This window comes from Echeneis naucrates, chromosome 13 (genome assembly GCF_900963305.1).
Source record: "Echeneis naucrates chromosome 13, fEcheNa1.1, whole genome shotgun sequence".
NCBI classification, from domain to species: domain Eukaryota; kingdom Metazoa; phylum Chordata; class Actinopteri; order Carangiformes; family Echeneidae; genus Echeneis; species Echeneis naucrates.
In genome coordinates, this window is record NC_042523.1 from 2078502 (window position 1) to 2091497 (window position 12996).

The window sequence follows — 12996 nt, forward strand, 5'->3', positions numbered from 1 at the left end:
ATTCTTTTTCAGCTAAAGTTCATAGCCAATAATTTTGCTCTTTATGAGTGATTTTGATTTTGAAGTTTCATAGATTACCTCAGATCCTCCGCTTTGTGGATTGATTATTTTCATTTATTTTTTAAATTTTATTTTTAAATTGGATACAGATGGATGTTTTGCAATGCGACCTCAGTGTGAACAGCTAGATCAGAATTAATGTGCCTTTGACATCATTTGAGAGCGACTGTTGTCATAATACTGCGCTGGCAGGGGTGGAAGCGGTCAAAACAACTATGGAAGACAGCCATGACAGAGCTAGTCAGTGGAGAGGCAGTGAAGTGTCGGACCTTATAAGAATTTGGGGGGACACTACTGTGCAAGCTAAACACACACAGTCACAGTTTCGCCAGTTTCCACTACACAAAAACTTTAAAATATAACCATGAACGCTCACTTCAGTTGCCTCCATTTACTTCCATATGGTGGCGTGCTATGTGTGGCGTCTTTGTTACTGTTCCTCTGCACATGCTGGTCAGTTTGGGGCCAGGTTGCGTTCACACCCAAGTCTGATGTAGGACACATTTAAAAAGATAATTTGAACAGCCACACAAAAAAATTGGATATGGGAAAAAATTGGAATTGAGCATTAAGGCCTGGAATTGAAAATAGTCTAAGTTTAATAAATGTGGATAGTTACCTGCACTCCAAACTTTTTGTAAGAAGATTGGAGATTATGTTGCCACAGTTTATTAATACAGATCACATTGGATTTATAAGAAATAGGTTATGTACTACTCTCCTAGTGCAAGGATAATGGTTAATGGAACCTGGTCTCCATCTTTTCAATTGAGCAGAGTCACATGCCAGGGGGATCCCCTTTCACCCTTATTGTTTGCTACAGCTATAGAGCTGTTTGCAGAGGCATACTTAATACAAAATGGGTCAGAATATTTTTAAAATAGTATTATATGCTGATGACGTACTGCTTTTTGTTACGAACCCAGAAAGATCTATACCTGTTATTTTCTCTATAATTGAATCATTTGGATTGGAGTAGGGTTACAAATTAAATTTTGATAAATCTGTTGCAATGCCATTTTTGGCTTTTGAGCCACCTTCCATTCAGACTTTCCTTTCAGATAGTCTGCAAAGTTATCCTATTTAGGAATCAGTCTTCATCAACTTGGAGGATTTCTATAAGCTTAATTTCCTTGTAAAAAGTTCAACTTTAATGAATGGATGGAGGCTCTCAGTTGCAGTGACACTCTGAAAGTCAGTTGTGCCTCAGACGATATAGGTTCTGGCTGTGGAGTTGATAAAATACAGCGAACATCACACATTGCGGCACACACTTGAACATAACCAAACAAGCTCACTTTTAACACCAATCTGTATAGCCGGAGTTCTCAAATTCTCAGAATTACAGGAAAAACACTTACTTCTTTCATTAACCAACAATTCTCATCAATTAAATCTGGAAAAAGAAACCGTGGAAAGCCTGCAGGAGTACGCTGACAAGTGCTACCACCGACTCGTCATGGGGAAGACTGGTAACACGGTGACCCCATCACCCCGTCTGGCTGACAGGCCAGCGCCCCCTCATCACCCGATAAGGACTTTGGGGACATCCTGGACTCAATCGAGATGAAACTAACATGTTCCGATGCCAGACTTGCTCTCATGGAAATCCTCCACAAAGAGTTCCAGGCTCTCTGTGAATCTCTGGAATTCAGCCAGCAACAGGTGTCTTCAATGGCCACTGAAAACCAAGCCCTCAAAACCTCCATGAAATCACTTACTGAGGGGGTGATGAAGATCACGGAGAAGAAACGGATGAAAGAGGCTATCCTTGACATCCAGGCTCAGAGCATATGAGACAACCTGGTATTTTCCGGCATACCAGAGCAGGCAGAAGAAAACCCTGAAATGTCCATCAAAGACTTCCTCCAGAAATAGCTGAAATTTCAGAATGAGACTGTGAGGAACATTGCCTTCCGCTGGGTGCATCGCTTTGGAGGGGAGAGAACAGACAACCAGCGCCCCAGACCCATTGTTGTGACGTTTGAACACTTCAAGCAGAAGGAGCTGGTGAAGAGCCAGGGCAGGGAGCTGAGAGAAATGGACTTCAGTGTGAACAATCAATTCCCTAAGGAGATGCTGGAGCACTGGAAACACCTGTTCTCTGTCAGGAGAAAGTTCATCAACGGATGATCCAGCACAAAATTTAAACAGGTGCTGCTGTCGATCTAGCCCCCCCCCATTTAAATTTGGTCACCTCACCTCTCAAAATCACATTTTATGAATCCCAACAACTGCGTCTACATTTTGCCAAAAAATTATGTCTCCTTTGTGCGGTTTGGCAGTGAGCTCGAGTTTAAAATGAAAATAATGGTTATTTTTTCATGCTTCTCTCACTCTAGTTAACGAGCAGCTCCACTCTAACTTTGAGGTAAAAGTGATTTGGACTGCTCCTTTGAGCGCTCATAGTTTGAAAAGTTTACTTTTTATGAGAAAACGGTTTGGTGTTTTGGGAAAAGCACAATTTTTCCTCCGTTTTAAAGTTTGAATGATATTTCTACGTGCAGGTATGAGAGAGGTAGGTGACTGAGAAAATAGGTGAATTTTTGTGGGGATTTTTTTTTTTTGTAGTTCCAATTCATTTCCAATGGAAAATGGCTGGTTTTCTGGGAATAACTTTGGGTAAAAATCGGAATCGCAACACTAAAAAAGATAGCACACTATTCCCAATCGATCCGCACGTTTTGATATGTAAATTGTTGGGCTTTTCTCAATGCTGCAGGCCGCATCAATTACTACATTCAAAAATCTCCCCGATCGAATTTCGGTTTGGAAAACTGATTGCGTTCGATTCAGTTGTTTGCCGGATATGACTTTGACCTGGATGAGAATATGTCTGTGTGCGTCTGTATATTTGTCTCTGTGTCTGTATATGTGGGTGAGTGCATCTCAATAGCTGTCTCTCTGTGTGTTGTGCAGTCGAACAGAAATGTCGATCAGCTGCTCTCATATCAGAGGAGTCAGGGATGAATTGATTGACTTGTCCGTCGGAGAAGAAATCATTCAAACTGATCATCAGTGTTCACGAGCTGTGTGTTTGTGTATCTGTTTTTTTTTTTTTTTTTTTTCAAGATTTGACGGACAAATCTGAAGGCCATCTGTCATTTTGACGGGTTGCAATTACTTCAGAACAATATCAAAACAGCCATGAGAACAAAATTTAATGACAATCGCCTCTGCAGCAACCTCACCTGACACATTTGATTACACAGTCTTGGGCACCCTGTTTCACTACTGCAACAGGAGCAAGGTGTGAATGAGACTGAGTTGAGGCCACTGAGTTAAATTCAGCTGATTTCTTCAGAAGTTTGTTCATATTTTCATTGCAAGTATTTAATTTTGTAAAACTGCATTGTTCATTTACGCATATGGCCACAGTTGGTGTTTTTAGTGGCCACCGATGTCACTGCGGGGAAATGTGGTGTTGACATGATGAACGTTTTCACTCTCATGCCTTTACAAATGAATAATTTATTTTGTTCAAATTGAATTTGCATTAAAAACGAATAAATGAAAATTAAATGCTATTGACTATGACTTTATTATCATTAAAATGACAGGTAAAAATAGATTATGAAGGATTCTTTTTTTACCTGTCAGTCAGAATGATGGACAATGAAAAAGTCTGACTGACTTTTTATGAGAAAACGGTTTGGTGTTTTGGGAAAAGCACAAGTTTTCCTCTGTTTTGAAATGTTAATGATATTTCTACGTGCAGGTATGAGAGAGCTAGGTGACTGAGAAAAAAAGTGAATTTTTGTGGGGATTTTTTTGTTCCAATTCAATTCCTATGGAAAATCTTGGCTGGTTTTTAGGGAATAACTTTGGGAAAAATTGGAATTGCGACACAAAAAGACCCAGCACACTATTCCCGATTGATGATAATAAGTATGGAGAAGATTAAGTAGTGCCTCGTGCTTTGCACTGTAGGGCATTAAATAAACACGCACGATAACAATAGTGACTCATTCACTAATAAGAAGTCACTAAGAGTCACTAATAAGAATAATAAATGCATAGGATAACCATACTGCTAAAGGCTGTAGGAGACAATAGTGAGTCTATGCGGAGCCCGAGTCACTAACTAGAAAATTCCTTGGCAGAAATTTCAAGTGACTCGGGGGGCTGCTGTTAGGGACGGGGACATCAACTTGACCAGTCAGACCGTCATGTTAGGAATTGATGAAGCCTTTTGGATAAGAGGCACAACGTCTTTGGCAAAACCTATGTCCTGAGTTCAGTTACTTTCGATTCAATTGTTGGCCGGATATTACTGTGACAGACAGACGTATGTTCCTAGATACACGACTATTTATATGAGACACTATTGCAAAAAATGACAAGTGCTGTCTATCTGTTGTGTGTGTGTATTTTTATGTCTGTTTATGTCTCTTCATGTGTTTCTGTGTGTAAATTTGTGCATCTGTGTGTGTTTGTATATTTGTGTATGTGTATGTGCATCTGTAAATGTGTTTGTGTGTGTGTGTATATGTTTGTGAGTGCGTCTGTATGTGTGTCTCTGTGTGTGTTGTGCAGTCTAACACAAATGTCAGTAGTAACAGTTGATCAGCTGCTCTCACGTCAGAGTACTCAGGGATGAGTACATTGATTCTTCAGTCGGAGAAGAAATCCTTCAAACTGATGGCCATAGTCATAATGTTCGTCAGCTGTGTGTGTTTGTGTATCTGTTTGGGTTTGTGTGTCATTTATTGTCTGTATATGTGTGTGTGTGTCTGTATCTGTATATTTTTCTCTGTGTGTCAGTAAATATGTGAGAGTGCGTTTGTATATCTGTCTCTGTGTGTGTCCTGCAGTCTAACACAAATGTCAATAGTAACAGTTGATCAGCAGTCTGATGACATCATTGATTTTTCAGAGTCAGAGAATAAATCCTTCAATCTGATGGCCATAGTCATAGTGTTCGTCAGCTGTGTGTTTGTGTCTGTTTTTTTGGGTATTTGTATGTTATTATGTGTGTGTGTTTGTGTATCTGGGTTTGTGTGTATCTGTTTGTATGTGTGTGTATATGTGTTCTTATGAATAGGGTGTATATTTTTGTCTGTTTGTATGTGTTTGTGTTTCTTTTTGTGTATTTGTGTGTCTGTGTTCCACTGTCTCTGTGTTTGTGTGCATATCTGTACGCAAGTATTTTTGTGTGCGTCATTACATTTGTCTGTGTGTGTGTGAGAACGTCTGTATATCAGTCTCTGTGTGTGTCTGTATCTCAGTCTCTGTGTGTCTGTATATCAGTCTCTGTGTGTGTCTGTATCTCAGTCTCTGTATATCAGTCTCTGTGTGTGTCTGTATCTCAGTCTCTGTATATCAGTCTCTGTGTGTGTCTGTGTGTGTCCTGCAGTCTAACACAAATGTCAGTAGTAACAGCTGATCAGCAGTCTGATGACATCACTGACTGCAGCTGTGTGTCTGAGCTTGGATTGTGTAATCCTCCTCAGAAAGCCCATTAGAAAACAGGTTCATTTCTGTCAGCGAGCCTCTCACTCTGCGGCAATTTGTGACGAAACGGTAACTCCTATCAGAAAACCGAGCAGATGCTGAGCGCCACAACAAGTGTCTGAAGCTGTGTGTGTATTTTGGTGTCTTTAAATTGCTCTCATGTCCACATTTTAGAAACATGAAAATTTGAAATGCTCTCCTTTCTGCCGGAGAAAAATACATGGGGAGAAACAGCAGAGACGAGGGGTGAGCATGTCCTTAGATGATGTTAGCAAGTTAGCATTTAACGTAAATATTACTTTCTCTCTCACTGTTCAGGATAGAATTTCTGTTATTTTATCCTACTTAGCTTAATCCTCCTCCTTGTCCACAATCACAGTTAAATGAAAACATCTGCTGTCAGAATGAAGCTGACTGTTCTCTTTAGCAAGTAGGCTATTGCACATCAAAATTCAGATTGGATGGAATGTTGATTGACAATGGCTTTGCCCAGTCAGAATCCAGGAAAGTCATAAATTTGGTCATTTGTTAAGAGAAACTTGACAGAATAGCAACCAAAACAGCACAGGGGTTTATTATTTATTGTGTGTTTAGTTAAATTAGACCAACGGGATGGCCCTTTGGCATTTAGCTGTCCTGTTATTGCTTACGCAAAGTGACGTTCTCCCATACACTTTGGGAGAGTTCAGTGGTTTTCTGGCCCAAGCTGCGTGCGCATATTTTTGTGACGTTGCACTCAAAGGGGCCTATACTTTACCATGGCCTCCTCAAAGTCAAGCTCCTTCTCAGCAACAATGGAGGAGCTCCTCTGCTCTCCTGATGTTATTCCTCATTTATAATGATTCTGAATGGGCCTGGAACTGTTTCAGTTTATGAGGCCAAACCACGTGTGCGTACGGACAAGCTCCTCTCTCCGTTTGGCTGGTGGTCTCTATTAGATAACTCTTTAGGACCTGAGCTCTGGTAGGACTGTAATTCAGTGTTTACCAACGTTATGCCACCTCAAAGTCCTGCTGTCTCTCTCCAGCGCTTTTCTGAGATCCAGCTGTATAATGCATCCAATGTGTATGGATAGTGATGCAAATAGCACCCTCCTGAATGCCTCTGTGGCTCACACTGAGGTCATGTCAACAGGGGTGGGTTCATCACCCCCATGAGATAATGAGCCAGATATATTGGTCTTTGGCACAGATGAAGCTGCACTATGGGCCCTCGGCACTTTACCAGCTATGTCTTCTAATGTAGTTGATGTTAGAAATGTAAAACTTAACTGGAAGAGCAACAATTGCTTTTTGGTAACAAGGTCCTGAAGAGCCTCAACACACATCTACTGCATGATCTGCTCCAGAGTTCTTTCTTTACTAATCTACAGATAAACCTCTGTGACTCACTAATGCTTTTACATGTACTTTAAGTGTTGTAAGGAAATTTAAACATGAAGATTAGAAGCTCCAGAACAGCTGCTGAACGTATGATGTGTTGAGATTGCTTGGAGTCAGTTAGACAGCATTAACATCAAAGTTCCTCTTTACCTTTTGGTCCTTGAATTCCTCTGAGTCCATTTTCCCCTTTGCTTCCTTCAAAGCAGACTCCTTCCTGGCCTGGCAAACCATTAAGACCAGGAGGTCCAGGAAGACCAGAACAACCTGGGTTTCCACCAGGACCAGGAGGACCAGGGGGGCCACAAGGACCCACAGGACCCTTCTCTCCAGTACATCCTAGGACGATGAGAGAGGTGTATTTCTTTTTCTTCACTTCTGAATGGAAACTAAATCCATAATAATAAATGAGCACTCACCAGGCGGACCTTTCTCTCCATCTGGACCTCCCAGTCCAATTCCAGGAGCTGAGAAAAAAAAAAAGCAGCAAACTTGATCTGAAACCTGAACTGTTCACAACATCATTGAACCCATAATAAGGCAGAATGAGGAATCAGAGTCATTTTCATCCAGGCTGGTCTCTTACCTCCCATGGCTCCTTTCTCTCCAGGAGGTCCAGGTATCCCATCTTGTCCCTGGTTTCCTCTGGTACCAGCAGGACCAGGATGTCCAGATGGCCCTTTGTTACCTAAAAATGGTGCTGGTTACCCACTGAGTGGACTGAGTGGTCTTATTCTTGCTTTTCAGTCAAGTTTAGATGAAAGTCTGGATCAGCAGATGTGTTATTGGAGGTAGAAATAAGTGGTTGATGTACCTGTAAGACCTGTGGGTCCTGGAAGACCATTTATACCTGGAGGACCATCACTCCCCTTTTCACCAGGAGATCCAGGAGGACCTGAGACAGGTTTGTGAAAACTATCAGCTTTTCTCAACCTCGGATTAATTTAAGTTGCCTTAAATTATGTATATATCACCAACTGTATATATGAACTGTATGGAACATAGAACAGATTTTTCCAGATGGTCGGCAGACATATAAAGTATGAAAGATATACAATTGCACCTCTGCATCCCTGAGTGCCAGTCAGTCCTTTTGGGCCACAGAGTCCACAGTTTCCAGGAGGACCAAAATTTCCAAGGCTGCCTGATTCCCCCTTTGTACCTGAGGGGCCTTGACATCCTGAATTCCCCTGAGGGGAAAGCAGGGGGAAGACTCCTCAACATTGATTCAAAGCAGCAAAGCATTTAAATATGATATTAAAGATATTCAAGTGCTAAAATGAAAATTTTCCATAATGTGTTTTGATTTCTGTGTTTGAATAACCCTTGCTCCTGATAAATGGAATAAAGAGATGAAGGGGAGTGGGAATTACATTAGATAATAAGGTAATGTGAAAGAATGAAAATAAAAAAGAATGTAATATTATAAAAGAGAATTATAAATATGGAAATTAGTCAATGGACAGCTTCATCTCAGAAAGATCTGTTAAAGACTGAGGAGCAATGACCACATAGAAGGTTTATCATCGTCAAACAGGAAGTATGGGTTGTGAGGGAAAAAAACAACACAACCCAGAAAAATTGTAATGAAATGTGACACATATACAGCTAAACACAACAGATGAGAAACGTGTTCATTTCATCATGATTTATTATGGCAACAGTTTTTGATGTTACATTCTAGTTTTGGGGCTAAGTAGTGGCATTTGTCATGGGTTTAGGCATGCCCCAAGAGCAACACAGTGGCATCAGAGACAAGGAGATGTGGTCAGGGATGGAAGGCAGGTCAGGTTACTGGGGCAGAGACGAGGAGATGTGGTCGGGGAAAGGCAGAGTTGATACCAGGGTATCAGTCTGGAAAAGAGTGCTGGACAGTAGTGTATGATGTGATGACACATTTTGCCAGTGTCTGTGAAGATCTGGGCTGTTCAAACACTGGCTGGCTGATGAGTGGAGTGAAGCTTCAGCTGGGGAGACCAGGTGCAGGAGATTTTGACTGATGAGGTGGTGATGTAGGAGGTGAGTGAGTATGGGCTGAGTGTGACAGAACACATCCCCCTCAAGGGATGGCACCTGACATCCTAACGGACCCACCAAGTTGGGCTGGTGGAGGCGGGAGCTGGAAGGTGGAAAGTGGGCCCAAAACTCTTCTGAACTGGACAAGTTCATCTCCTGCACAGCAGGTTCAGAGAAATGTTGAGCAGAGTCAGAACGTGGAGAGAGCAGGACTACGAGAAAAAGACGCAGGGGTGGAGTTTCTGATCTGAAACAGACTTTTAGGACAGGACAGCTCCAACCCCCACATCGGAGTTGTCAACTTCAATCATGAACTAGCGACACTTGAAAGATGGGTGCAGAGGTGAACCAGGACTTGAGGGCCTTGAAGGACTCGTCAGCAGCAGGATTCCAATGGAAGGGTACCTTGGAGCTGGTGAGAGTGGTGAGAGGAACAGCCACAGAGCTGTAGTTGCGGATGAATCTGTGGTAGACATTGGCAAATCCCAGGAAACATTTCAGCCGTTTATGGGACTGAGGAACAGACCAGGAAGTAACAGCTATGATTTTGGATGGGTCCATCTGGAGGTTGCCCTTGCCTATGATGTATCCAAGAAATGACACAGACGGGACACGGAATTTGCACTTCTCTCCTTGACAGACAGGGAGTTTTGAAAGAGGCACTAGAGACAGGACATGAAGGACACACTCATCTCGGGTCTTGGAGAAAATGAGATATCGTGGAGATAAACAAAAACATTGACGTTGAGCATTGTTTACCATAGCTTGGAAGACAGCGAGGACAGTGGACAGTCCAAAGGGCATCACCTGGTTTTTGTAGCGTAGAGGAGATCAGGATGTGGAACTGGAGCTTCCTTTTTTTTGTCTGCATTGTCATAGTTTAGCACCACAAGGCGCCAACATTATATGAGATTGATGCAGTTATAGTCTTACAGCTAAATATTTTATTATTTCAGTGCATGTACTGTATGTGACCATCACCAGCCCTCCCTGGAAGCTAGTTTGTTTATCTTTATTAAGTGGATTGACCTTTGTGTGGCAGGAAGGGCAGTGCTACACCTCAGTGAATATAGGGCAGAGAATGAATGAATGACAGAGAAGATGCAGAGGGATGGACAGGAGTAGGGAAGCTGGATGTGCTGGTAGGAACTGGTGGAGTGAAAGATGCTGTGCTTTTCCTGTTACCTCACACAGGATTAAGAGAGTCCACAGGGTTTATATAGAGAACACTGGAGAGATGGGAGTCCAGGTAGATGAAGTTGTCCCAAAAGAGGAGTCAAGTCAAATATAGGATACATAGCGAGAGAATGAAGTGGATCTTTTCATGGTGACTGGCAGACAGGAGCATGAGAACCGGGGCTGTCTGGCCTGCCTGACAGTACACAACACATGCCCATCAAGAGCTTGACCAGGAACCGGATTGGACAGAGAAACTCATTTGAGCCCCAGCTGCCAATCCATCATCCATGATGCAGACATCAGCACCAAAGACTATGAGGTAACCTGGGACCGAGGATGGTGAGCTGACAATTAAAGGACCCCCATAGTCTCTCCTGTCTCCCGTTGCGGAACAGGTGCAAGAGAAGCTGACGTGGGCGGAGTAGCCACTGATGAATAGATGAGGACTGTTAGCTGCTGCATCTGTTTAGCTAATGCAGCAAATACCTGTCCATTTTCGACAGCTGCTTGCCTGGCATCAGCAGTAGTTGCAGACATAAATGGAGGACCTTCTCAATTTGCTCCAGTTGGCTCAGGGGTGATAGATTGTGTGCTAGGTCCATACTGGCTGGATTGTACTCTCACAAGTTTAGGCAGGACCCAAGAGTAGCGCAACAGTAGGAGAGTGTAGATATAAAAAGTCTTTATTCAAATCCTTGCAGCAACTGAGTAACAATCTACCAGGCTAGATGTGAACCGCATTCTCTAACGTGACAGAGAGAGATGATACCACTGAGACCCGGAGGAACCAGGAGCAGGAGACACACAGGCAGAGTTCAAGGAAGGTCGGATATCCAGGGCAGAGATGAGGACATACGCTCAGGGACAGAAGGCAGATAAGGTTACCAGGGCAAGGACAAAGAAACATGGTCAGGGACAGGCAAAGCCAATACCAGAAGATCAGTCCGGAAAAGAGTTCTGGAGAGTAGTGAATGACACGACGACTATCTGGCAGTGTCTGTAATGAGCTGGGCTGTTAAAATACTAGCTGGCTGATGAGTAGGGAGAAGTTTCAGATGGGGAGACCAGGTTGAGAAGATGACTGATGATGAGGCGGGAGGTTTGTGAGTGTGGGCTGAGTGTGACAGGTGTGTATGTCTGTGACACCTTCTCTCCTGGATGTCCTTTAGACCCTGGTCCTGGTGGACTTGATTCTCCTTTAACACCTTTAGGTCCTTTTGATCCTGATGTCCCATGTGCACCTGGTATCCCACAAGGGCCTGTGCAACCTTTTTCACCTTTCACACCTAGACATACAACACCAGCAGTTGTTGGAAGGGTTAGAGATAAACTGGCTGTTTTTTTAGCATTAAACTGAAGATTTGTAATGTTCACATGTAGTGTTCCAGACAATATGTGTTCTTACCTGGCTTCCCAATCTCTCCTGGATTACCAGGGAGACCAGAGGGACCAGGTGGACCTTTCTGTCCACCACTGCCAGGGTCTCCAGGAAGTCCTGGGAAACAAACACATTTATCAGCTGTCAAATTAAAATTTAAGGGTCATTTCAAACATACGACATACAAAACATATGGACAGTGTGCATAAAAAAACAAATAAACCAAATAAACAGTATTTTCACTTCAGTTCAATAAGTTTTGTTCACCTGGGGGACCAGCATTTCCAGGAACACCACTGATGCCATCAGGGCCCCGAGGTCCTGGCAAACCCATCTCTCCATTAGTACCAGTGAAACCTGTGGGCCCTGAGAGGGAAATAGGAAGCAGACAGACAGGGTCAAAGACAGGTAGACCACTACACCTGTAAATCGATCATTACGGTGATTCATGTCATATCTGATAAACTGTCACACAGCACTTCCTGGCTCTAGGCAAATGTCACACAATTCCTGAAGACTGGGTGTCAGGTCTTGTTAGATGTCTCATAATTTCCTGTTTTATTTTGTCTCTGTCAGACCCCTGTCTTCTTGTCAAGCTTCCCACCTGTGTGATTACTGTTCCTGCCCTAATGTGTTTCACCTGTGTCTTGTTATCACCCTCTCCTCTGTGTATTTAAGCTGTGTTCCTCAGCCCTTCAGGGCCTGGTCGTCTTGTCCCTTAAGTCAGCAGTCCAGCATTCTTTCCAGTTTAGTCTTCTGTGAAATACCCATTTTCGTCCCTTGTTTCTTCCATGTGTGCAGTGTTTCTTGGATCCTATTACCTGTATTGACTTCCTGCCTGATATTGAGCCTGATTTGTATTAAAGGAATTGATCAAGCGATACTCTTGATTGTTCTGCGTTCGGTGTGCTCAATGTTCTGGATCGTGACACTGAGGATCTGGAGGGGACTTACTACTAAGAAACAATCTGACATTTAACCTACTGTAAAACAACATGCTTTGGATTGGATATTTACATACAATTTTTCAAAAGTAACATGCCATATAGTGAGCTTTAGACAAAATGGAGCCAAAAAAAATCAATAACAAAGCAACAGTAGTACCAGGCACTCCAGGGTCTCCAGGATCTCCATACACCTTAATGAAAGTTGGGATTCCTCTAGGTCCGGGGTCCCCTCGATCCCCATGAGGCCCCTGAGGCCCCTGAGGACCTGCTGCCCCGTTTTCTCCCATCTGACCTGAGAATAAGACAGTAATAGTTACAATGAAACACAGTAAATTGATTTGTTGATTTCTTTATTGTTTGATGAAACCTTTCTGTCCCTGTCGTCCTCTCTCTCCTGGTTTCCCAACATCCCCTTGAAGCCCAAGATTTCCTGCCAGACCTGGGTCCCCTCTGGTACCTAAAACCAAACAGGTAAAGGTTAATATACCTCTGAGGACATTGCAATAACAATTAATTTAGCCTGAAAAGTTGAATGTAAACAATTGTGTGTCAACCAAAAATACAGTTTCTTGCAGTTTGTAAA

At 42.7% G+C, this 12996-nt stretch overlaps 1 protein-coding gene across 2 annotated transcripts in view; it reads right to left on the reverse strand.

The window, feature by feature from the left end:
• The window catches only part of col4a3 (collagen, type IV, alpha 3), a 56910-nt gene that overhangs the window by 25228 nt on the left and 18686 nt on the right, over positions 1-12996 (reverse strand). For both annotated transcript variants that reach the window (XR_003841443.1, XM_029518071.1), the window contains exons 33-42: positions 12781-12870; positions 12571-12705; positions 11734-11832; positions 11494-11583; positions 11235-11374; positions 7957-8083; positions 7708-7788; positions 7480-7581; positions 7313-7360; positions 7047-7232 (exon numbers count right to left, since the gene is read on the reverse strand). Coding sequence is in view for 1 of the 2 variants with exons in the window: in XM_029518071.1 (XP_029373931.1) it covers positions 7047-7232; positions 7313-7360; positions 7480-7581; positions 7708-7788; positions 7957-8083; positions 11235-11374; positions 11494-11583; positions 11734-11832; positions 12571-12705; positions 12781-12870 (1098 nt within the window). In the remaining variant the exon portion in view is untranslated. The remainder of the gene's footprint in view (positions 1-7046; positions 7233-7312; positions 7361-7479; positions 7582-7707; positions 7789-7956; positions 8084-11234; positions 11375-11493; positions 11584-11733; positions 11833-12570; positions 12706-12780; positions 12871-12996) is intronic.